Source organism: Notothenia rossii (genome assembly GCF_949606895.1).
Source record: "Notothenia rossii genome assembly, chromosome: 8".
Taxonomy (NCBI): domain Eukaryota; kingdom Metazoa; phylum Chordata; class Actinopteri; order Perciformes; family Nototheniidae; genus Notothenia; species Notothenia rossii.
In genome coordinates this window covers 63,961,028-63,987,710 of record NC_136906.1, presented here as the reverse complement: position 1 = coordinate 63,987,710, position 26,683 = coordinate 63,961,028, and the positions used below count along the sequence as shown (strand labels likewise).

The 26,683-nt window shown below is 39.6% G+C and overlaps 1 protein-coding gene across 1 annotated transcript; it reads left to right on the top strand.

Annotated features, from left to right (window-relative positions):
* Positions 1 to 15: 15 nt before the first annotated feature.
* LOC307015090 (clathrin coat assembly protein AP180-like) lies at positions 16 to 24,320 on the top strand. The gene is made up of 23 exons (XM_079643482.1): positions 16 to 527; positions 647 to 922; positions 6,918 to 7,060; positions 8,604 to 8,679; positions 9,710 to 9,812; positions 9,941 to 10,034; positions 10,144 to 10,255; positions 10,340 to 10,446; positions 10,528 to 10,569; positions 12,237 to 12,310; positions 13,042 to 13,054; positions 13,150 to 13,271; positions 14,055 to 14,131; positions 14,275 to 14,289; positions 17,312 to 17,557; positions 17,791 to 17,865; positions 18,324 to 18,410; positions 19,056 to 19,118; positions 21,226 to 21,312; positions 22,105 to 22,166; positions 23,184 to 23,240; positions 23,318 to 23,429; positions 24,096 to 24,320. Exons 2-22 carry the CDS (start codon positions 793 to 795, stop codon positions 23,402 to 23,404), a joined length of 1,872 nt encoding a protein of 623 aa, XP_079499608.1. The 5' UTR covers positions 16 to 527; positions 647 to 792; the 3' UTR covers positions 23,405 to 23,429; positions 24,096 to 24,320.
* Positions 24,321 to 26,683: the final 2,363 nt, after the last annotated feature.

Sequence of the window (26,683 nt, the reverse complement as noted above, 5' to 3'; positions counted from 1 at the left end):
AGGAGAGTCTAGAAGATGGACGTATAGAAAGGCCAAATAAATAAACAATTGACAAGGGGGGAAGGAGAAAAAATGAAATTCCCTTCCTCTTCCTGAGCATCTTGCGCTGCGCATTGTTGGCGACACCAATGGGGAGCGGTGCGCATTTTTCCTACGATCTGAATAGAGGATAGTCTGAAGCGGCATTTCTGAGCTGAACGGAAAAGAATCACCGAGGAGGAAATTCTCTTATTTTGAAAGCGTTTTTTCTTGCAGGGAGGAAGACAGCCAACCCCTCATACGGGATATTTGACCAACCTATGGAGTGTTGATTTACAGTCCGTCATTTTTCAAGCATATTTTATAGGAGCCTCGCTTTCACCTGCGTTTTTCATTGGCCTATTTTTTTCTTTTTAATAAATTGCTGCGGGGTAATAAAATAGCTTTTATTCTCGGTTGGGTATAACCGAGTGGTTATAGCTGTCCAAGGTGCTGAAGTAAACGGTCGGAGCCTAACGGTACGAGCCGTGGGGAATTCACAACCTTGCGTAAGTCGACCCATGTCATCGCGCATATTACCGACGTGATTGCACGGTTTGATGCAAAAATAGCGTTAATGTTAAGGGGTTTGAGCTCATTTTGTGTGCTTTTATTTCCGCCCACACAGAAGGTCACAGGCCTATCCGTCGGGGAAGAGGAACGCACGGGATCCGCTCACTGAACCACCGGGACGCAGCCGGGTGATATTCATTCATTTATTCATCGTCCCGAGGTGAAACACATTCCTGAGGTGGTCGATTCAACGCAGAGAAAATGTCGGGGCAAACGCTCACGGATCGCATCGCCGCTGCGCAATACCAGCTAACGGGATCAGATATGGCCCGGGCTGTCTGCAAAGCCACCACTCATGAAGTGATGGCGCCCAAGAAAAAGCACCTGGAGTGTAAGTGTACTCCTTCTTCTCCGTTCATACTGTAAGAGCTGGCCTTAGATGGGCCTAGGCTGCACACATATCCATTGAGACCTCATGCCAGAATGATCACCACCAGCCATTTCTTAATCACCTTGCCTTTAATGGGTGTGGTGCCATAATGAATTGATGCAGCCACGATGGAGATGACCCCTCTGGTGACCCTTTGTGACAGCCTCCAGAGAAAGGGAGAGTAGGAGAGAAAGAGGGAGGTAGAAAATGTCATATTTTAAGGCAGACTGGCATGTCATCCTCGGAAAAATACAATTGTATTTCCCTTCTCTGTGCATGCTGCAGCACTGAAGCTTCGTAAGGCTGCATGTCTGGATGGTGAATGAAGTGTCACACATACTAAAATAACATTTTATATCAAGCTAATGCTGTCTAAACATCATGCAAAGACATCAATTTGTCTATCAGTAAGTTCAGGCCAATTAAGAGCCATGTCACAGCTGAATACAATTATCAAACCTCACAGCTTTATTGACACATCTCCAGTTGACAGCAGGGGCCACCTTATGACAAATCGTGATGAATTACTGTCATCTACTACACATAGTGAGTCACATCAAAGCAGTGGCGTGGCGCTGCATACAGATAACGGCTGGACTGGTTAGCTCTCTGTGCCTTTTTTCCTTTTTAAGTCTGTCTGTGTCTGTGGCTGGCCAGCTCTGGTCCTGTGTCTTGGACCTTATATCTTGTGATCCGCTACTCTGCTGAATTATTTATTAATCAGCCAATGACTGCCTTGCATTATTTACCAAAGTTGACAATACTAATGCTAGCAAAGCACCAGAGATCATTGCTTTTTAGCTTTTTTGATGTGTATGTCTGTTTTTTTTGTGTCTTTAACTTTTGTCTTTAGAGACTAGTGCACACCATGATCTCTCTGTCCATCTGCAGGAGAGATAGCCTCTATAGACCTCTTGGTACCGCACACACTTTAATCTAGAGCAAATGTAATACATTACACATAATAAATGAATACATAAATAAAATCTATTTTATTATCTATTGACAGAAAATTATGACTATTTTGAAAGGCTTTATTGATTCATCACTTAAGCAATTAATAATATAAAAATGTCAGAAAACACAAGTTTTCAGCCTCTCAATTTTTAGGATTTCCTGCTTTTTCTTTTTCATAAAACAAGGCATTTAAATACATGACCTTGCACAGAAACTGTGGTGCACATTTTTTTAATTCTCTGCATTTATTAACTAAACAATTATGGGTTAATTCTAAATGGAATTTGAAGACTAATTTATAAAAATATCATTTATTTTGTCTTTGAGGTTATGCTGTATCCATTCAAGCTACACACGCTTCTTGTATGTAGGCCACTGTGCTTCTCTTGCATGTGTGTCTTGGCTGTAGGAAATTCCTAACCTCAAAAAACTCAGTGTTGATTAATTTATGTGTTGGTGTAGTTGAGACTGAAAAAAGGGAAATAACTGCAAAGTGATCATTGATAATAAGTAAAGGCCGCCTAAATAATCATCTTTCACTGTTTAATTGATGGAGTATTTGATGAGAGATCAATATTAAAGCTGACAGGTCATATTTAATCCTTTGTCACAGTGTCAGTGACCCTTGGGGTGGGTGTGTTGGTGGCGGTGGTGGTGGTGGCAGGGCAGTTGCTATGGTAACAGATTGAGAGTGTCAGGGGATGGCACTCTAATGACAGAGGGCGATTGTGAGGAGGAAGAAGACAAATGACAGGTTGTCATTTGTAGAGTGCATTCAGTATGTCTTAAACTTGAACCAATAAACTGAACGTATCTAATCTTTCAGTCAAATACACACTTAACATATATTATAACACGTTTGCATTTTAAGTAGAACACTTACTGTACCTTAAATGGCAAAATGTTAAAGTGACAATTGACTATTTGCTTCACCACTATGAAGTAAATGTTGATACACAATGTAATAGCTGTACGAATCTGACACCTTCAGCATTTAGATGTGTTCTGTATAAAAACCTTGCTTTTACTGCAATTCTGTCTTCCGCCAGGTGTAATTATTCTACAAAGGAAGTTTGAAACTTGTGCGGTCAAACAGGAAGAAGTAAAGGTTTCTGTTTTCGCATTACCATAGTTGAAGTTCTTTGCAGTTCTTACTACCATTAGCATATGGTGAACATTGGAATGAGTTACTGTGGAAAACGAAATGCAGTGAGTCCTGTTTTGTTGGTAGTTTTGTTTTTCTCATTGTAAAGCTTACCATAAGCGCTTGGAAACATTAGGGGTTGAGGTGGAGATGTGTTACCTTAGCAATGAAGGGCCTGATAAGTTGTTCTGAATGAGGCTGTAACAGGGGCCTAACTACTAAAAGCTAAAAGATAATATATATGTTGGATTTTCCTCTGAAGAGCAAATGTATTATTTTCTTTTGTCTTCGATGTCTACATTTGATTTCAGTGCAGGGAATGAAACCCAGGTGTTAAATGAGTGTTATGTTTGACAATTATGTGTAAAACACACTTGAATTTCATATTCCTGATCATTTTGTTGTATACTAGTAGATGTAGTAAAAAGAGTCACTGTAGGAATTTGTTACACATTTCTAGAGAACACGTGGTCGAGGCAAGGTCAACTAAAAGAGAGGACTCAACTCAACACCCAGGGCAATCATTTAAATACATCTATAGTACTGTTGTTGATGTAGGAGTAGCTGTTTTTTGCAGAGTAAAAATAAATCTAGCCAGCACCTGCAGCACCTCTAAAGATCACTAATTAAGAGTTCTATCTCTCAACAACTGAAGTGTAAAAAGGACAAGCTGCTCTTTCACTGGCCGTTAGGTGTAAGTGGTACAATAGTAGTAACGTCCTGAGGTGTTGCTGTCAGGCTTCTTGAATTTTGTTATCTTCAGACAGAGCTAGCTGTTTCCCACGTGTTTTCAGTGTTAATGCTAAGCTAACAGGCTGTTGGCTGTATCCCCTATATTTCTCTCTGAAACCACCCCCTATATTGAACTATATTTAGTGGTTTTATTGTATTCAAGTCTCTGACGTTTGAGTATGAAATGTGCTTAATCTTTACAAGTATAGTAACGCACTACCAATCCCACAACACACTTTGTCATAATCTTTTAAAGGCAAGATTAACAGTTGTAGCGTACAAATCTACACCTGTGAGTGTTGGATTAAGAACACTATTTACAGGATGGCATCTGACTACTAGTCAAGTGGTTTTTCTTGCAACATTAAAATAAATTACAGCAGATACCAACTAAAAATGGACACTTTAACCCACCCAACATTCACTCGCACAGTAGTTTGACACCTCAGTTCATTCTTAGAGCTCTCCTGTGGCCCGTGGATTACCGTCTATAGTCTTTATTTAGCTCAGCCAATCCTCATTAGACACACACACACACACACACACACACACACACACACACACACACACACACACACACACACACACACACACACACACACACACACACACACACGTCAATGTGTGTTTATAAGATAATAAATAGAGAGCAGGGATTATAACCTATGATATGGCCTGTTAACAGTAAACACATATCTATATATATCTATGTACATTAATTCTTTAGTATTATCAACAGTGGTGGAATGTACCAAAGTAATATTCGGAGGTACTTTACCTATGTATTTTCATGTTACGCTACTTTATACTTTTTGTAATTCTACTAAATATTACTATAACCTCTCCACAATTATTTGACAGTTTTAGCAACTGCAGATATAGATTATAAATAAATATAAATATAATGAATGAAAATGTAGTATTACCTGCCAAGCAGTATATAAAGTACAATTAGCGCCACCTTAAATTATTGCATCACTAATTTTAACCCTGAGATAGATTATTTAGAAATGGAGTATATTTTAAATTTATTTTTAGTTAGTAATATCTTTTACTTAAACTTTACTCATGTTTACTGTGATATTCCTTTACTTAATAATTCTACCTCTGATACTGAGCTGAAAGTCTTGAAATGGTTGCGGATAACTCTGTGTTTATCATGCTAGTATAAATACGAACTTGTAGCCGTGCCAGGGACATGATAATGTTACATAATCACATTTCAGCCATTGAGGACCTCGTCTCTGTGTGTGTCATTTGAAGAGCCTGCAGGGCACTGTAGTATTCAGCTTTGTCGTGTAGAAGCGAGGATAAAGAAGGGACAGAAAGAAAAGGGAAACATCCAAGTAGAGTCAGGATGGAAACAAAGCTCTTACTGTATGTGGGTGTATCTTCAAGCTGATATTGTCTGTTGCATCCTGTGCTAGAAACATAAATCATTGCACTGACTGACAGCACTGGTGTCAAAAGAAGTGTTAGCATGGTGTAAAACTGTTAAGTGTAAAGTCAGGTGTGTATGTATGTGTGCTGTACGGGGGATGGGGAGTGAGACCAGGGCCAGTGATTAGTAATAATCTGTTTACAAGCCCCCACCCCACCAACCACCCTAACCCCCAGCCCCTCTGTCCAGCCTGGTATGACCTTGAACAGCCTTTCCGTGTCTACATTAATGCTTCCCAACAGACTCCCTGCTGCTTCTCCTCCTTCCTTCCCATATCTTGATTTATTTATGGCCTACAGGTTGGTATATACGACTCAAGGCGAGGCCAAGGCCCTGTTCAATATAACGGCCTTCCTCTCCTTCCATTATCAGAGCAGCTTGCCAATATTTCCTGCATCTCTCTCTGGCACTCTGTATGGAGACACTCAGCCCTGCCCTTGTTGCTTCGCTGTCAATGTCAGGGGAACAACAAAAAAAGGCACTTTTAGAGGATATTGTTATTCTGATCTTTTTCTGTGCCCTCACCAAATACAATATGTGGCTCTGTATCTTTTCATGTCAAGTATTTCAAACATGATGTAGTGCTGCATGATTGGTAATCATTCTGCAATATACTCCTGAGAAATATCATCTATCCTTTTCTTTCCCAAAGTGTTACCTCCTCTGCCAGACCAAATGCTCTCGCTCTCTTTTTATATTTGCATGACTGTATCTGCGGCCATCTGTCTGCCTCCCTATCTCCCTTTATCTAAGAAGAAACTCCCACATCTGATGGGGAATACATCAAATGTGAGATTCTTTGTTCTTTACAATCTTTGATTGTAATTGATAATTTCATACATTTCTTGGAATTTAACTATTTTCTGACAATTCGGAAAATTGTTTGTAAAAACTGAATAATATTATGTTTAAATTAAGCCCTGGAAGCATGTTATTCATTAAAACATTTTTTTAAATGATAAAAAATTACTAAGTGTTTTAGGTAGCAATTGCTTATTGACCAGAAGAAAATATCACTTCTTCATGCTAGAGAGCAGGAAGAGATTATTGCGTGTGTGTGAGAAATTAACACATGCATTTCACTATCCTCATTATATATTCACACCCTGTGCTGATGCAATACTTTGGACTCTTAATGTTAGAGCCCTGTCTGAACTCGAAATTTGGCTGACTAAACTCTATTCAGTATTTCTGCGTTGTCAGTATGCATTTGTGTGTGTGTGTGTGTGTGTGTGTGTGTGTGTGTGTGTGTGTGTGTGTGTGTGTGTGTGTGTGTGTGTGTGTGTGTGTGTGTGTGTGTGTGTGTGTGTGTGTGTGTGTGTGTGTGTGTGTGTGTGTGTGTGTGTGTGTGTGTGTGTGTGTGTGTGTGTGTGTGTGTGTGTGTGTGTGTGTGTGTGTGTGTGTGTGTGTGTTAGTGTGAGAGAGAGAGTTCTGATATCATTTGGTATGTACATCAGGTCTTCCTCCTAGCTTAATATTCTCATGGGTGTCTGAGGCAGCTCTGCAGCAAACACTTAATCAAAGTTGAATCCAAGTCTCTCAAATGATGTAAGCATTTGTCTGAGACTAAACTAACCGTGTCTTTCCTCCTTAGATGTCCCCTTATAGGAAACCAAAAAAGCTACCCCCAAATTACACATGATTCCAATAATGATAATGTTTTCTCTGTGGCTGTGTTGCAGACCTGGTGTCAGCCACCAACACCACCAACGTGAACATCCCTCAGATGGCGGACACACTGTTTGAGCGAGCCACCAATGCCAGCTGGGTGGTCGTCTTCAAGGCCCTCGTCACCAGCCATCACATGTGTGTCCACGGCAACGAGGTTAGTGGATGAGACCATTGACATGTGGAGATGTTCGGTTCAAGCCTGAATCTAGTTGTATTCAGATATATAAGATACAAATATCATATTGTTAGGATTATGGAGGAAAATGAATGATAAAAAGGACTGCATAGAATTGCTAAATTATCCAAATGTATAGGAATGGCCTCGATAATTAACATCTGAGCACTTTGAAGAGTCTTCCGAGTGCTTTCAGGGTTTGTGGTGCTGATGGACGCTAGGCAAAAAAAACGTTTTAAACACAATTCCTTGAAAATATTAAACCAGTCCTGTGGGTTAAGTGTATTAGCAGTCATCCATTGAATGTTTGTCTACAAAGGCTGCTGCTATGTGATTGAGTGAAATATTTAAAAAAAGAGGAAGAACATTTTTTATTCAATTGTTTGGTTGTAGCGAGATACTACACACAAATGCATTGTTGTCTTACTTTTGAGAGTTTGGTCTATTTGGCTTCTTTAACATGTCTCTTTTACACCAATGGAGAGGGGAAAAAAAATCAAATGTATGTATGTGTATATTCTATTAGTCTATTTGCAACTGTGGATTTCTTATAAATTCACCAAAAGACCGCAAAACACTTGTAATCAAAAAACAATTGTAAGTAATTAACTTGGAAGTTTTTTAAGTGATATCTATGAGATACAGTGCATTGCTATCTGTAGTGTAGTGCAAACTGGATGGAATTGTATAATAGGCTTTCATTAATGTACATTTCTAAGAATTCTTCTCATACCCAGAAATGTAAAATTCTCCAGGGGTTCATCCATTATTCAGCCTGATTCATAGAAATACCTGAAAACATAGCTGTTGACAGTATTTCCTGATTATTGGAGTGATACGAAGATATTGCATCTGTAAAAACCTTAATGTATAACATGTATGGGAATTGCCTCATTTGCATAGTTAGTCAAATAATTGTCCTAAGGTGGATTTAGTTACAGTCTACTTACCTTTAGAGGCTTCCCTTAACTTTAACTTAAAGGTGACCTATCATACCAAATGCACTTTTGTACGTCTTTTATACATGAATATTTGTCCCCGGTGTTCCAGGGAACTCACCAAGTTGTCAGAAAACACAACCCTCTCTACTTTCCTCCATACCCAAATCTCTTAAAAAGGGGCTGCAACGGATCTGACTGATCCAGATTTGAACACTTCTATGACGTCACAGAAGTGGCGCTAAGGCTATTGGGCCAACTCCACCAATCAGGAGGAGACAGCCACGGACATTGCCGTTCGAGAGCGCTGGAGACGCTGTAGTACATATGCCAGGCCCGTAGATGGTGCTGTTCTCACAGAATCAGCCCATGCAAAGACACTGTTAAATTCAGCGAAATGAGGATGGCTAAAATGCATGATCTGTTTGGTATTTTGAAAAATAAAAAGTATAAATATGCCTTATATAGGTATGGTCCTACACTATATTATTCAAAATTAGCATGATAGGTCCACTTTAATTTCCTCCCCCGATTGCTCTTGATTGCTATAGCGACTGTTGATTGTTTACCTTTCTCTCCCTCAGAGGTTCATTCAGTACTTGGCTTCCAGGACCTCCCTGTTCAACCTCAGCAATTTCATCGACAAAACTGGCTCTCACGGTAAGAACAATATCAAAGTGTCTGGAGAAAAAAGAAACAGGCAACATAAACACAAAGAGCCATCTGGCAAATACATAGGAGGGACATGATTACACACACATGTAATTGTTCACTCACTCATGCACATCCACACATGCATGAAAACAGATGCTGTACCTTTTGCCGCTCTGTCTAATGTTTCAGGGACTGTTGATATTGACTTGGGAAATATGTAAGACAAATGTATCCAAACCAATTTACATTAGCTAAAGATAATACTGATAGACTTGGTTTATATAAATACGTACTTATATGATTGAAATGTTGTCTTGTCCGTGTGGGATAAAGAAGAACAAAGAAAATGGTTAACAAGACAGCAGTGTGTGGTATTTCTCTCAGCTTTTTGTTAGATAAGTGTTACCCAGTACTTATCTGGATGAAATAATGGTTGAAACTAACGGCAAATCAGATTTTTTTAGCTTGAATTCATGATATTTGGGAAACGTTTGGAGTTGCGTTTTAGCCAATTATTTTAAGGAGCATCCCTTTTTATGGTTTTCTTTTGAAAATATTAGTTGAAGTGATTCTTCTTCTTTTCCCACATTTTCTGTTTCCATGCTCTCAAAAAGTCTTATTTTCCGGCTGGAAGAAGCCACTGTTCAGTCCATTTGTAGAAAACATTGTTCCTTTCGGACAAAGATCCCTTAGGGTACAGTGAGCAGAACCATTTATGACTTTGCAGATTGTTTCCTAATATAAAGAGCAAAAGTAACCAGCCTTAGAGGGCAATCAAAGTGCAGTTCTCTGCCAAGGCCATTCTATAACTCTCTATATTAATGAAAGCGAAACATAATTTGAGCATCAGCCCCATCATTTGGATCAGATCCCAAATTAAATGGGTTTTTCTTCGGTTAACTATACACCCTTCCATCAAGTCTCATACCTTCATGGCACTTTGGTCTCCGCCAACAGACTAACCGAGCTGAGAACATAACTCTCTTGGCGGAGGTAACGAACCCTGCCTGCTGTCTGACATACATTTTCTGTTTAGGCTATGACATGTCTACATTCATCAGACGGTACGGCCGATACCTGAACGAGAAAGCCTTCGCCTACCGGCAGATGGCTTTTGATTTCACCAGAGTCAAGAAGGGGTACGTTAATCATGGTGGTCGGAGAGTTGGTGGTCATAGGCCTTTCTTTCTCATGCCTGCACTATGAGCTATATCCTATTGCAGTTGTCATCCCTGTGAGCATCTAACGCTCTGTTGTATTCTTCTAGTGCTGAGGGCGTGATGAGGACCATGACCACTGAGAAGCTGTTGAAAGGCATGCCTGTTCTGCAGACTCAGATTGACACACTCCTGGAGTTCGATGTGAGTCCCTATTCGGCTTGATACTTGCACTTGTTCTACAGCGCTGAGCAGCAACACAAGACAGAGAATTTCCAAAGTCTTCCAATTCTCACATGTCCTCTTCTCTCAGATTCATCCCAAGGAGCTGAACAATGGGATCATAAATGGTGCATTCCTGCTTCTCTTCAAGGACCTGGTCAAACTTTTTGCGTCCTACAATGACGGAGTCATCAACCTACTAGGTCCGTAGTCCATGGGTATCGTCACTTTGGCATTTCAAATACGAAAACACACAATTAATCGTAACCTGTTGTTCCCGTACGTAGAGAAATACTTCAAGATGAAGAAGAGTGACTGTAAGGAGGCCTTGGAGATCTACAAGAGGTTTCTGACCAGGGTGACGAAGATTGGGGAATTCATGAAGATGGCTGAGGTAAGGGACCAACCGTCCGCCTTCATAATAAAACATAGCAACATGAGAATGCAATGTTGTAACGTTTTTTTCCTTTAACAGACAGTGGGAGTTGAGAAAAACGACATTCCTGACATCAACTACGTAAGTAAAGCATATCGTGCCTCTTAGATATTAACTGCAAAGTATGCGCTCCGTTCTGCTACAAAACTACCATTCTATTACAAGCTATGAAACAGGCTAAACCATAAGTGAGAACAGTGTGTAAGAACAGATATGCACTCAATGAGTTGAAAAATATAGTCTTCTATTTATAATTTTTACGCAACTTCTGCCTTTTAATAAGGAGGCGTGAGGCGCAGTGGATAGACTGTTGGTGTTCAGATCAGGTGGTCACAGGTTCAAACCCCACTGCAGTCAACATGTCGTTGTGTCCCTGGGCAAGACACTTCACCCCCAATTGCTCCTGTGGGGATTGCCCACAGTATTGAGTATGTAAGTCGCTTTGGGTAAAAGCGTCTAACAAGTGTCATGTAATGTAACGTTAATACAGAAATCTGTCATACAGTGTCTATTTCTTTATTTTATTAAACTCCCAAATCACAGAAAATACTTTTTTGATTCTCGTCTGCATTTATTTTGCCAGTACCAGCTGGTGGTTGTTACATAGCCTACTGTAGTCTTTAGTTACATTCAACACAAACCCTTTTTGAGTTTCACTGTTCTGGATCCTAAAAACAAAAGAAAGAAATGCCACATTATCCCACAGTGAAACTCGTCGTCTTGTTTTGCATCTGACTCACACAACCTTATGCTGTACTGTATGTGCGCTGCAGGTGTAGTCAGATTAAAGACATTCAGCATTTCTCTCAGGTTTATTTTATTCCAGGATTGTGTCCAAGTATGCATACATTACATTACATTACATTACATACATTACATACATTACATTACATACATTACATACATTACATTACATTACATTACATTGCATACATTACATTACATTACATTGCATTACATTACATTACATTACATTGCATTACATTGCATTACATTACATTACATTACATTACATTGCATACATTACATTACATTGCATTACATTACATTACATTACATTGCATTACATTACATTACATTACATTACATTAGATTACATTACATTAGATTACATTGCATTACATTACATTACATTGCATTACATTGCATTACATTACATTACATTACATTGCATTACATTGCATTACATTACATTACATTGCATTACATTGCATTACATTACATTACATTACATTGCATACATTACATTACATTACATTGCATTATATTACATTTAGCTGACGCTTTTATCCAAAGCGACTTACAATAAGTGCATTCGACCAGGAAGATACAACCTTGAAGAAAAACAAGCATACACACATACATAAACACCCAAGACTTATCTGCAATAAATCTCCCCACCCCAGTGCCTCCACCCTGGCGTAGTGGTGGATCTCGCAGACTCTGACGACGAAGACTGTCCTTTTACACCCCTCGAGGACCCGGTAACCACGGAAACAAGGGGTGCCCTGGCTGAGTGCCTGTTTACAGGATGTAGTGTCAGCATGTTGATTCTAATTGCATTTCTGACAATCCTATGGCGTGTGTTTGTTTATACATGCATGGGTATTGCAGTGGGACTTTCCAAAGCGCTGTCGACCCTTCTCTCAATTTAACAACTTTTTTCTCTCGCAGAGCTTGACATTGCGATTTAGGAGAGAAGTGGAAATGATGATAATTGATTGCTTCACTCTCAATTTTTTCCTCAGGCTCCCAGCAGTATCCTGGAGAGTCTGGAAACACACATGAACGGCCTGGAGGATGTGAAGGGAGGAAAGAAGGGGTAAGTCGTTGTCAGATTGAGTGTTTCTTCTTTTCAGTGTGAAGCCAGATCAGGAGAATTAGCATGACAATGACAAAAGATCTGAGTAAATTCCTATTCGTTTTTCATGAAGGAAATGTTGGTAGTAACAGGCCTAAACAAGTGTTTTATTCCTATAATTTCCTTTAATCCTTCCTCTCTTTTATCCCCCTTTATGTTCATTTGGAATCACCAGTGAAGGGTGAGCATATACTGTGTTTGGTTTGGAGTTTACTAACTTATTAGAAAACTGTGTAGATGTTACTTAGTGTACCCCTGACCCCCTCCCCAGCACCACCACCACATTAATCAGATGTGAATTACATCTCCATCTTGACAGAAACATAACCCATAGCTAGGTTAAAATGTTGAAATGTGGTGTGATAACATGTGAGAATAACATGTTTTGATAAACAGTAAGTCACGTCATGTATATAATCACGTTCTGACATGCGATGTGCATCCGTATATTTCACAAAATGTAAAATGTTACTTGACAAAACGAGAGCAATGTGAACAATTGGACATAGAATGTTTTGCTTTGGAAATGTAACCTTCATATGATCACATTTGATTTGTTTGTCTTTCATATTTGTTATTGGTGGGTTTCTTTCTTTAAAAAAAGACCAATTAACAAATGTAGTCTATGTCCAAGGGCTCTGTCAATTCCATGCAAGAGAACTAATATTTATTCCACTCTTCCACTCGTTCAGGTCTCCAACAAAGGTAAGATGCACATTCATAACGGTCTATGTCTTTATTGAGCTCTTCCAGTCTGATGCACCACTACAAATGCTTTTTTCTTCTTGTCTATCCTCCAGGGGTCTCCGACAAACAACGTTTCTCCAACATCAACTCCAGCCAAATCTGTTCCCACACTGCAGCCTCCTCCTGGGGAGGTTGCTGCTGCCGCTGCTGCTGCTCCTGCTGAGCCAGCTGAAGAGTGAGTGTAAACTCTGTGACCTTCTCTCTCTTCACTGCCGTTCTATCATTCATTTGGCACTAAATGTTCTTTGCGACCTTGTTAAACCCTGCAGAAAGGCACAATGAGGAGTAGGATCTTTCCCTGTGTAGGCACACGTCCAATAGGAAGCTTCCAAAATCAGACACAACGTAAAACAAAATTGTAATATATTGTGGCAAATACCAAGCAAACAAAGCTCTAGTTCTAATAAGAGGGTTAATTGGAGGGTTGGCTCATTGAGATTTCAATGCTTAGAAATTGTAACCTAATTCTGCCATAAAGAGCTCATTTGGCAGCAATTGTTATTTTATATATTTTTGATGATATAGTTTAAGTATTTCACAACCCATAAAAAGTTCCTGGACGTACCAATCTTATTTTTACCCATGCTAGCATTATGGCTCAATGGAAGGCTGTTGGTTAACCTCCCGAGTAAATATACCTCAACAACTATTAGATGGACGGTTTTCATGGTTCCCAGAGGATGAATCCTTTCCTCTGACTTTTCCTTGAGCACAACCAGTCAACATTTTTGGTTTTGAGTGAAGTATCTTGAAAACCTATTGATTATTTGCTTTTGTATCTGGCATCAGCCAAAGCTGCAGTTCCTGCTAAGGGCTTTTAAAGTACCTTTTTTCAGTGTTGTGGCTATCACTGATAAAATCAATAGTTACTTTATACAATGGCCAAATGTAAAATAATTACCTTCTGCGAATGATGGTGAATCTAATGTTGTTTGCTTTTTGTTTCTGCCTCCTCCAGCTCCTTGTTGGACCTGGATCCTCTGTCCTCCTCTGGTCCCACAGGAGCATCATCAGCTGCCCCCACATCTTGGGGAGGTAAGTATCCTCCTTCCTGTCAGCTAATGGTTCATCAGAAATAATCCACATTAAAGCATTTACATTAAATGAGGCTGGCGTTATATATTCTTTTAGTGAACTGTCAAAAAACATGTATTTTACTTTGTTTTCTGCTTCCATAGATCTTCTTGGATCAGGTGAGTTTCACTCTGCTTTCACTTCACTTCTAGTCTAGACAAGTGTAGATCTAAACATCCTCCAGGACGCCTAAATGTCAGAGATTTTCTTTTTGAACCCCCATCTGACATTGAGGCAACCTGTAATAATATCAGGGTTTTAATCCAAATCAAATGTAGATAGCCTGTACATGTACAAATGTCACATGGTTACCTCCCTGTTTGTGTCCTCAAGCTGTTTTCTTTAGTCTGAGTAGTGTCTTTGTTTCTCTCTTCCTCTCTCCTTTCCCTCCACACACTCCATTGTCTGTTTTTGGTTAACAACGGGGGCTATTTTGGTTGCTTTTTGTTTATTGGTTATGACCGGGTGGTGTTGGATAATTTGACTATAATTTGGTTAACGTGTGGATTTTGCTTTGCTTGGACAATTCCTAAACTTCTTGATTGGCTTTAATTTGATTTGGACTTTTGTTTTGGCTTACTTTTGTTCACTGTTGTAACGGTAACTCCACTGGTTATTTTGGTTGCTCTTTTGGGGTTTATTTTGGTACATTTCTTTGGGAATTTCAAACACCCGGTTGGTACTCGCAGAAATGGGCGATTCCTTGCTATCTGAACCCACCCTCACGGCAGAGCCCGCCCCCTCCACTACAGCAGCAACGCCCACCCCTGCAGCCGCAGAACCCGGAGTCTCTCTAGCTCCTCCCACTAGCACAGCAGCCGCCACCTCCACTGGTGCCGCAAATATGGATCTTTTGGGAGGTCAGTGAGCTTCCAGAAAATTCTCTAAGAAAGAATCACTCTGGGAAGCTCAACCTTAAAACCAGCACACAAATTATGACGACTGCATGCGAAACTGTTTATTTAAAAATGCTCCTTTTTACAATTTTTTTCCTAATGCTAATCCTTATTTTTTTGTTAATATGAGCACATATGAAATACAATGTTAAGAAGTAGACAATCAAGTTTGCACCTACATAATATAATACAACATTCCTGTACAAATATCCCCCATACTTACAGAAATGTCTGCATTATTTATTTATGTATAGCAACACACTCACCTTCGGCTTTTAACATAGCCTACTGCTAAAGTCATTCTCCACGTGCGTCTTGTTCGATAGGCAGACATGCTTTTCTTTGACCTCATTGAAAAGCAATTCTATCAAACTGTGTCACATGGCTACAGCTACAGTTGGCGACTGAAACACTTGTAGGTCTTCAGGCTTAGTTTCTACCTTGTGCAGTAGATGAATAGTTACTGTAGTGCCTCCTGTCTGCATTCCCATTTGTCTATTCATCTGTCAGTCATTAATGTCTGATATCAATGCTGCAAACTACCATTTTTAACAGATGCTCAACAATATTTTCTAAGCTTACCTTTTTTTTCTGATCAACACTCTCTTATCCTTGTCATGTTTCCTGACTTTCTTTTCTCTTTTCATCTTTACTTCTTCATCTGTTTCTGTCTCTGTGGGCATCTCTGTCCTCTGATGGGGTTTGGGTGAACCTCAGATGCCTTTTCTACACCTGCTCCTGCCCCTGAGGCCCCTGCAGCCGCTGCTGAAGGTGGCGCCGCCGCTACGTCCGCCCCCGCCATCGCCAACGCTGGAGCTGGTGGGTGACACAAAGTTTGTCTGTGTGAGTGAGTGAGATAATCCAGTGGTCGAACTTAACTCTGTAGTAGTAGTAGGCTACTATAAATAGGCCAATTTAAAGTAGCAACCTAAAAATGAACATACAGTTTGATGTATAATTTGGTTTAGTATATTGGGTATGTAACATATTTATGATCCCTTTATATACCTTTTTTTAAGTGAGTTAGCTAGAAAAATGTAAAACTCCGCCCAAAACCGTGTTTCTGAAGATAACGTTAGCTTAATTAGCTTGCTAGCTACAGTGGACCATAGCCTTTTTTTTTAAAGACTACATTTTTACATATCACAGTAGAAAGTACAAAGAAAAGTTGTTGGTGTGTTAAGATTTATATCAATCTCAGAGAGAGGTTAGTTGTTTACCCGTTTTCATTCTTTGTGCTAAGCTAACGGGCACCTGGTTATAGCTTCCAGTTTACAGGAAGCAGGGTTGTAGCTTTTCTCCTCCAACTTTTGGCAATAGACTGACTTAACTTTTTTTTAACCAAAATCTAAACTAATCTTAACTACATTTAGCTGACAATGGTAATGAACATTTACCTAACAACCGTGTTAGAGTTAAGGTGTTTTGCCAGTTGGAAGCCAATACCAGATTTACTCTAGTTTTTGTATAAGCTTTGCTTGCCGTTTGGTCTGGATTGTTCATCATTTTTTCTTGCACCTGGTCCCTACGCATTTATAGAGATTGACATACAGAATAACCCCGAACAACGCAGAATTAGACAATTCAGCATATACAAACAAACCCCACTCACTTTTAGTTGCTCAACAATTATGTTTGATAGTTCCACCACTGGTTTGAGTGCTTTGCCCGTGATGTTTATTGACCTGTTTGTGTCGATGTGTATGTGTGCATTTCTGGTTGATCTCAAGTTTTAATCAGGGTTTCCTTTCAAAGCTTTGTGCAGGGACAGTAGGCGTACAGATTTGCTATTCGTTCCGTTGGGTGTTTGAAAATAACTGTTGTTGTTACCATGGCAATTGAAGACAATGCTCTTGTCTGTTATCTTTTGGCATCAGAAGATTTGAGTACTTTGTTATGGAGAAGCTTGCCTGTTGCGGTTTTCTGGTGATGGTTTTATCCTATAGGTATGGTTTCGATTTCACAAATGTAGACACTGTAAAGGTGTTTAATTGGTTTTGCTCCATTTATTTTCACAGTTGCTATTTTTAGTTGTTTCGACTGACAGCAGGAGTGTGTTGGAGCTCTTCGATCATACATCTCCGATTCTTTTCCTCCTTAACTTTCATTTTTATAGCAGTATTTCCATCATCATCACATAAAACATGTCTAATCTATGTTGTATTAAAGCCACTGACTAACACCCTCCCTTCCTATTCATGTGTCACATTTTTTCCTCACCCCCCCTCCCAATTCTTCCCCGAAGACCCCTTTGCTCCCTCGGACAGTGGCACCAACGCAGCGTCTTCAGGTCTAGACCTTTTCGGCATGATGACAGTGGACAATAATAATCTGGGTAGCTCGCTGGATGCCTGTTTTAACTCTGTGGTGCCCCAGCCTCCCCCCTCCCCTTCCCCTTCACCGCTCTTCACCTCCACACCCAGCACCATCAGCACCACCGCAACCATTTCAGCTCCAAGCGCCGCCAACCCTGCGACTGACATTTTCAGCGGTAAACATTAGAGATGTGTGTGGTATCGGGTATTAATCCAATGTCTTGTGCTCTTATTGATAAACCCCCTCCTGATTTCTTTATCCACCATCCTCTTTTATTCTTCCTTGTGGGTTTCATCAGACTAATGTGCACATATTGAAGGTTTTTCAGTTGGCTGTTGTGCGTGAGAGCACCCTCACCATTCTTTCAAGTGTTTGAGCGTTTTAATATTCCTGTCTCTGGGTGCGCAGATCTCTTTGATTCCATGCCAGACACGAGCTTCACCAAAGCAGAGCCCACTCCCAGTGTTGACTTGTTTACAGCAGGTACCTTATTGCACCTACTCTTGTGCGCTCTCACTCTCATATCCTGTCTTGCTCTGCCTGTTCTTCAGCTTTGTCCTTGGCTTTGATCAGGGAAGGGGAATGAAAGGAAATGAGATTGCTCTCTTATGGGTCAGCGGGAAGCTATTGAGCTGCCTGAAACATTTACTCAATCACTCTTACCTACTTTCCTATTCCAGCATGTACTGCGTGCACTGCAAATGCAAATGTACATTATAATGAATCATGGTCAATAGCTTGGGTGTGTGTGTGTGTGTGTGTGTGTGTGTGTGTGTGTGTGTGTGTGTGTGTGTGTGTGTGTGTGTGTGTGTGTGTGTGTGTGTGTGTGTGTGTGTGTGTGTGTGTGTGTGTGTGTGTGTGTGTGTGTGTGTGTGTGTGTGTGTGTGTGTGTGTGTGTGTTGTTTGGGCTCTAAACAACATCTCCACCTTGCCCTCCCCAGCAGATTTGTTCGGCTCCCCTGCGCCCATCCTCTCATCCGCACCCCCACCCAAAATTGCTACGGGAGCCATCATGAACCTGTTTGGTGGTGGGTAACTCACATGACTGCAGCCCTGCATTCACTCTGCCTGCCCTGTCCATGAACGCATCATCAGAGAAGAGGAGTAGAATCTGTGAAACATCAAATGAAACCACTGATATTAGTACTAGGCTCTATAAATGGTCATAAATACTGGGTAGTTAAGTTGTTGCATTTAACTTTTGTAAGGAAAACCATGTGAACTCTCTCTTTGTGTGTTGATCTCGGAAGTATTACAAGCATAGCTAAGATCAAGTTGATCATGTTGAAATTGTCTAAGTATTTATGGACTGCAAGCATTTGGAACTTTCTGTTTTACTTTCCTCTTTTTTTGCTGGCTTTAATGTCTTGAAAATGCACGTGGGTGCTCTACTGCGACTGCCAATAAGTATGGCGTAATTCTGAGATGTGTGTATGTTTGTGTATGATTGTGTGTTTTACATTTTAAAAGACGATGTGTCCTGGTTTATGAAATACACATGTATTGTGTATTCCGTTCTCTCTAACTCTAAAAACTTTGTTTGACATTGCCAGCGTGAAGCCGAAGGCTGACTATTACCCCTTCTTTGCCCTTATGCTGCGATGGGAATGGCTCATGAATCTACTTTGACCTGGAATGCCATGGTTTGGTATATTTTTGGGTTGACTTGCCAGAATCCACAGGAGGAGAAGCCACAGCCGCTGCTCCTGCTGCCCCCGGTGCTGAGCTCATGTCAGGTAAAAAATAACTAAAAGTATACTCTGCATGCATGTGTGTACAGTGGAGGGCATTCCAAAATGTTGCAAACATTTTGGTAAAGCACTGAGCTGCAGTCATGGATAGATTACCATGTGTGCAATTGTAATCTTCAGTCTAAACTGAATCCTGAATTAATACTAAAGTTCCGCTGCAGTTTTTAAACTAGCAGCAGCACCTGAGAGCCCGGCCATGACTGCAGCTATTGTTCATAAGTATACATGATTCTATGGAAGCCCACAGGGGACTATATTAAAATGATCAGATAAACCTAAAAATTTAACTGTGCTTCCACAATAGCATTATAATTTACACATACAGTATATACGTATAACATGTGATATGTGTTATTTCAGTAAAATACAATACTGGCGCATGAGCATTCTATAACTGCCTTCAAATAAAATAGCTTATTGATGATCAACTTCAAAAGGCATACCCCACTATAAAGTGGACAACATATATTCCAATTTGGAAAAAAAGATGCGATATAAACATAATTATATATATAAATGTGATTTTCCATTTTATTCATGCAATATCTAAATCAACATTTATTCATTTGATAAGACTTAAGGTGTCATTCATTCTCTGTTGGCAGTACTAATATTATCCTTTGAATAAAGACCCCTGTGAGCTTTCCTATACCACCTTATTATTATACTTATGACATGTACTTCAGAGCCATTTATGAACATCTTCCTTTCAATTGTAAAGAACACTGTTTGGGCAAAATGGTTGTTTTGTCGACTCACTGTTTCTATTAACTTTGGTAAAGGTTAATGAAATAGTTAGCTGTTTGTTTATCTGCTGACTCAATCATAATTCATTTAAGAGCTTGTGCATGACTATTTTGAACACTCGTCATTGGCTCAGTATTGAAGGAGAGTCACTGTTTGGTGCTACATATTCAAACTACATCCATATATGGTCAAATTACCGTCATCGTTGCATCACCTCATTTGCATAGTGCTACCGTGGGCGTTAGTCTCCGGGGGGAATTCCTCTGATCTGTGCCACCTTTCACTTTCATACGACTGGTATCCCCGGTTACTGTTACCGTGGCAACATGATCTCTGCTCACCTGGTTCCCATCTCCTGTCCAGTGCCATTGGTCTTAATATTATATAACTGATGGTCTGCAATACAACTGCTTAAGGCTTAACTCTTTCTTTCCCCCTCTCTTTCTATCATTCATGCAATAAACTGTCACTGTCACCCGCTCCTTTAAAACCTCATTGCATTTATTGTTTCTCTCTTCTTCTCGCATCTATGCTTTTTTTTACTTTCCTCTCTCTTTCTCCTTTCCTCACTCTCTCCCTCTCATCTGGCTCTTGGGCTGGCTCATTGCTTGCTTCCTGCCATTTGATTGGGTGAGTTTCCTTGCTCTTTAACACGCTAATTTCCCACAGTGCACTGCTGCATTGCAGTGGTGTAAGGCAAAGCTCAGCTGCACTGTCCCTTCCACCACGAGACGCCTGACAGAGTGTGTGCAGTAGCTTCTAGCATTTATCCCAGCTTCATCTTAACTGCAGTGCTTTTGCCCTCTTCATAATTTTTGCAGCAATTACATTCAAACAGCAAAGGCCCGAAATATTTACAATTGACCAACACGCACTGACAATGTATTGTTTACACTGTGCATGTTGTTATGATGGTTATAATGCAGTACTATTGGTTGCACATATGGTCACAAATGATGCTTTATATATATCCTTCATACATTTTGGACTAGGTGTTATTACCTTTGCCCATATTACAAATTAACAAAGTAAAGCAGCTGACCTGATTGATGTCTCCTAACTTTATACAGGTTGCACTAATTGACATCATCACCTTAATTCACAAAATTGTCTGTTTTACTTACTGCTCTAGATTTTATTAAATATCTTGTTTTGTGATATTAACGCTCAAGCTCATGCCAATGCTCCTCTCGTCCCACTGTTGTCATGGAGACATATATTGGTTGTCATAGTAATCCCCAGTAGTAAGGAGGGTTGCTAGTGTGAGAATTGCTTGCATGTAAAGACGCTAATATCTCCCCTGCTCTCCCTCCTTGCCTCCTCATCCCTTCCCTCCTTCCTGTAGTATTTGATGGACTAGGCGATGTAATGAAGCCCACTTTGACCCCTCAAGGGGGGGATGTTGACACCTCCATGGCTAACATGGCAAGTAGTAAGTAGTTGTTTACATAGATATTGATTTTAATACTGTGGTGGAAAACATGCTAATTTGCTCTCTTTGTGAGAGATGAAAAACAAGATTGATGCAACCATGATATTTGTATGCTAGATTTGAAACTTGAAGCTTTTTTTTTAGCATAAAGACTGTTCACTGCAACCAGTACATATAAAGCTTATTAATTAATACATTGTATATTGTTCGTCTAATCAGTACAATAAAGTAAAAAAATGACAATTCAGCATTTTATGGCATTTATCTTCTCATCATAAAAGCTAGTAAGGCTATTTCAAAATAAGTTATTAATTATAGCGGTGCAACTAATGATGATTTTAATTGTTGATTATTGTGCCAATTTCTTTTTTAATTTACTGTTTGGTCTAACGGATGTTTTGAGAAAGGGAAAAATATCCATCCCAACTTTTCAGTGTGTAAGATAATACTAAGAATGTATACTTGTTTTGTCTGTCCACAACCCAAAGATATTCAGCTTAGCTGAAATCTTGATATCAGACAGGATGAATACAGCATTTTTTGCATTAAAAATAACTTAACATAACCATTCCAATCCTTTAGTAGAAACCTTTAGCAGACTATAAGTCACTATCAGTAGCTCCTATTTATTAAAATGAATATTGTAACTCTTTTTTATCCTGTATGGTCATTATAAAGCAAGTAAATTAAAACAGTGATGTTGCAGTACCTCTCTCTCTCTCTCTCTCTCTCTCCCTCTCTCTCCTCTCTCTCTCTCTCTCCTCTCTCTCTCTCTGTCTCTCTCTCTCTCAGATCTCTCAATGGGAACCCCAGCGGCAGCTCAGGTAGCTCCCCCCTGTTGGGGTGCCCCCATGGTAAATGTTGTCTGTGTGTCTCATAGCATGGAGTGAAGCCGCATGGCATCTCAGTCAGGGCACCAATCACAAGCACTGCCTTCATCTGGCTCTCCAGGTTTCAGGTCCTATCAAAGACCCAGGAAACTGAGCAGTGGAAAAAAAAAAAAAAATTCATTTAAAAAACATATAGCAAACTTTAAGTTACTTGTAGATTTAATGTAAGTTACACATCACATAGAATGTATAATAGAGCACACGTCCAAACTTAAAGCTGTCTTTAGCAGATTTCAACATGCAGTTTTGATCAATATAATTCTTATTTGTCGCAAATATCTACTGGAGAGTGATGAAATGGCAAATATTGGTGCTGAATTAAGAACCTGTTCCTTCGAAACAGCTGATTTTTCTTCCTTTAAGCTTATATTTTTATAAAACTTGATGGAATTGAGTTTAAATCTGAACTTGCCCCATCATTGACACATTTGCTGCTTTTGGATATTTCAGTTGTCTTTTGGCAACAACAGAAATGACCCTTTCATCAGAAGGCTACCTGCAAAAAGTTTCCTCTATGCCTCTATAAAAGAAAAATCATTGTGCATGAGTAAATTAAGGACTATTATCAACGTTTACGTTAAGTTCGGGCCCTAATTGTGTGTTCATTTGTCAAGTTTGGCGTGTCTGTCCGTATTCCTTATCATCTGTGTGTGATACTGGTATTTCTTTACATAATGTGTAACTTATGTTGACGTCTGTGTATTGTTTTGCAGTGTGCGTGTGTCTTATTATGTAGTGTAGTAACATCCCAACTCGTCCTCTCCCTCCCCTCCACACCTTTAGACCGTACCAATGGGTGTTCCTCCTTTTATGGGGACTCACCCCTGCTACAATATGGTAAGACCACCAGTCCAGTATGGTCTAGTAATGTCTTAGTCTGGACATTACAAGACATTGATGGACAATTAGCCCTTAAGGTGGCCCTCACACCCATCAGATGGCAAATAAAGTTCCTTACTGTCTCTTTTCTTCTCCCATAAGACCGGGGCACCAGGAGCTACCATGATGTCCATGGCTAGGCCAGGCCCCGGAGCACCGGTAACACACTCACTCTTTAACTCGTTACTGCTGCTCTGACAAAAGAGTTAAAGTGCTAAAAGTAAATGTGTCTGCAGATGTCTCCCGGAGCGGCCCAGAGCCCCAGAAAGCCTGCACCCCCGAGGAACGCTCTGGATGACCTCAACATTAAGGACTTCATGTAGACCGACTGACCTGTAAACCCTCAAGGTATATACACACAGAAAATAGAACACTTCAATGCAAAGAGTTGAAATGTATTTGTTTAGCTTATTATGTCAAGTAAAGGGTATGAAGCAGAATCTGCTGTTGCACAACATGAGCCACATGGGAGTATTGATGTAACGCTATCACCTATCCTTTATTTTCAGTTTTTATAGTATTCCTAACAGCAACTACAGGTAACTTATTACATATATTTCCAAATAACATAAAACCTGATACAAAATCAAGTTAAAATGCTATACATCCCATGACATGGTCTTTAATATCTATATGGTAATGGTGTAAATATATTTATTTATTTTTTATTTTTCGGTCAGCATTCGAAACTAGCAGAATTAAAAACAGCTTTGAAAAAAATACTCTGCAAAGAAAAGAAGAGTTTCATATACAGTGCAAATAAGCTAATAGAGATAGACGGTCTAGAATTTTTAATTTAGATGAGACTAGTTTGTCTTCTATCTCTTGCAAGTCCCCAAACTTAACGGAATTGCATGTACATGATACAAATGCCAAAAACCAGACTCTTCTGCCAGTCAGAAAACACATTTCTGAATCCCCTTCTTTGACTCTCTCAGCCTAATTAGACTTCACCAATTTCTATTGAGAGTACTTGTTTTAATTAAGTCTAATTTTTCTCTCCCTCCTCTGTAGGTTTGTCATTGTGTCTGGAGCTCTGTGGATGTGGATGTCTGCACTCCCCCCACTGCCTTCCCCTCCGTCATGCCCCAGCCCCTTCAGCCAACCAGCCATTCCATCTACGATCTTTGCCCAATGACCTCCTACCAGCCGCGGCCCCTATAAAAAAAAAACCCTGCCCTTCTTATCTCATGTCGTAGCACAACTGTGAATGTGAACCCTAGATACAGACAAACAAAACTCTGTTTATGTGTGTGTGGGTGTGTGTGTAATTTAGTGTTAACCTTTACTTAATATACTATGGAAAAATGAACAAAAAAATAATAAATGTGTATTTAGATTCATTATGGATTTCCGCATATCAGCTGACTTGGAAGGGTGGATAAATGTTGGTTTCTTTGCGCATCTCCCAGACGAGGACTGTGTTGTTAAATGTGGACTGTGTTCGGTGTGTGTAACTTCACTGGCCAATCCCCACTCCCACTCCTCTACCCCTGTCGTCCAAACTAATACTGAGCTATGTTTATGTCATTAAAAACTTGGTTGTACCTATATCTGCTTGGCCATCCATCCGCACCTGTCTACTTTTTTGGAGAACAATTGTACCTGAAAACAACTGGCACTGCAAATCTGGATTTATCATCGAACACATGGAATTGTGTTCAGTTTCATTTTTTTCTTAAGGGATTGTCATTAACATGCAGCAATGTGTGAACTCTGTTGAAATTGACATATGCATTTGAGAATATTTTAAATGATAGATTACACATATTTTCTTTAATCTTTATTTTGAGAGAACAAAATGTATCATATATTTTTAGTTATGTCAAATAATAAGGTTGAAAATAATGCAAGTAGACAAACATTTCCCCACCTTTGTATATACCTCTCAATCTGTAATCAGGCAGTATCAGTGGAAACTTTGGCTCGAGTGTTTATTGTTTCGCCCCCAGCTGGTGTGGAGTGGTACTGCATCCTGATTCTCTTAAAAACAATTTTGCTTGTCCGTCTAAAAGATGACTTGAAGTTAAGGTGGAACTCAAAGGGAAAAGTAAACATTTGTGTATGTGATTGGGATGTGGCCTCGGTCCTCTTTGAGTGAGGCAGCAGCGGTCGGTACATTTGATGGTGTACAGGCACTGGAAGTCTCGACGACTCTCACTGTAAAGCACTCAAGTATTTGCTTGATGTTCTGTGTGTTGTTTATTTCCAAAAGTGACTGTATCTTAATCCATTGTGGCATTAACAAAGTGATGACAGAAAAACAAAGATGACTATGACGCGTAAAAAAATACAAAAAGAATGTGGATAAATAATGTTTGCTAAGTATTCAAATGAAGGCTGTGTTGTTTATTGGGGGGGTTGTTATGGATGGCATCGTTCTTTTTCCCTCACCCCCACCTGCATGTGAGTCCAAATGAGATGCAATAAAAGACAAATACACTGATCCAAACTACCCTCACGGCTCATCACTTATGTCTTAACATTTTTATTTATTGACATGAATAAAAGATTTTGGAAAGTCGTTTTGGATAAAAGCGTCAGCTAAATGAAATGTTATGTAATGTAATAAGTTAGTTGTTGCTGAGAAAGACAGACACATGTAGGGCTAAGAAAATTGAGAGTTAACAATGACATTTTAATTCATTCGCAAGATTTCCCCCAGTCTCCAAATGAACTACTAAATGGCTGATTAGTCCACAGATCCAAAACCACGTGACATGTGCAGCCTTACTGGATTATAGATGTGTCTGACAAACTGTCACTCAAGAGGTGAGCTGGTCTCAGATCACAATTCCTGCAGGTCTTGAAGATTTTTAAAATATTATTTAAAAAATGGCTTACAGTAGTTTTGCTTTTGTCCTTAAGCAATAATGAGTCCATTACAAATATAATACAAATATAAAAGAAAATTATCTTTTTACGAGAAGAGATATACTGTATATATATATATACTGAATATAGGCCTTTAAACAAACTATGTTTTTTTTATACCAAGTATTTTAATAATAAAGGCATTCAATTCCAACCTTATAAGACTAAGTTGTGTTTATAAGAGCTGGGGTCATTTTGTTGCCAGTCTTTAACATGTTTGTTATTGCTGGAAACTAGAAATTCCTAGCTTTTTATAGTAGCCTACCCAAACGCCACTATAACCAGGTAAACTTTACCTGATAAAGGGAAGTCCCGAACTTCACACTTTACAGTGACACACACTGGCATCATTAAGAACATAGCTTCATGCCACTGAAATCAATTTTCTTATATTTGACCAGGGCACATGATATTTTAGCCCAAACTGCGGGCTTTAGTTACTCACGCTATGGACTGCTGTAAATCTAGGGAGGAGACAGCAGCCATCTTGGTCAAGTTTGAGTGACGCTTATTTGTATTCGCCTGATTGAACCGAAAATGTGTATGCCTCGCAAAGCACAATGGGAAATATTCTCCTTTTATCTTGAAGCCTCCAGGCATTTATGAATATTAAATTGTCATTGTGTTGATTACTATGTCAGAGTTTTTGAGAGTTTAGAGTCAATAGGTAAAGAGTGCAGATTTCCAAAGCATACAGATATATTTGAATTTGTACATTTTGTATTTTA

Coding starts and splice junctions, on each gene's coding strand:
- LOC307015090 (XM_079643482.1), top strand. CDS start 793: ATGTCGGGGCAAACGCTCACGGATCGCATCGCCGCTGCGCAATACCAG. Junction 9,813..9,940: donor TTCACCAGAGTCAAGAAGGG/GTACGTTAATCA, acceptor GTATTCTTCTAG/TGCTGAGGGCGTGATGAGGA. Junction 22,167..23,183: donor CCTGTTGGGGTGCCCCCATG/GTAAATGTTGTC, acceptor TTCTCCCATAAG/ACCGGGGCACCAGGAGCTAC.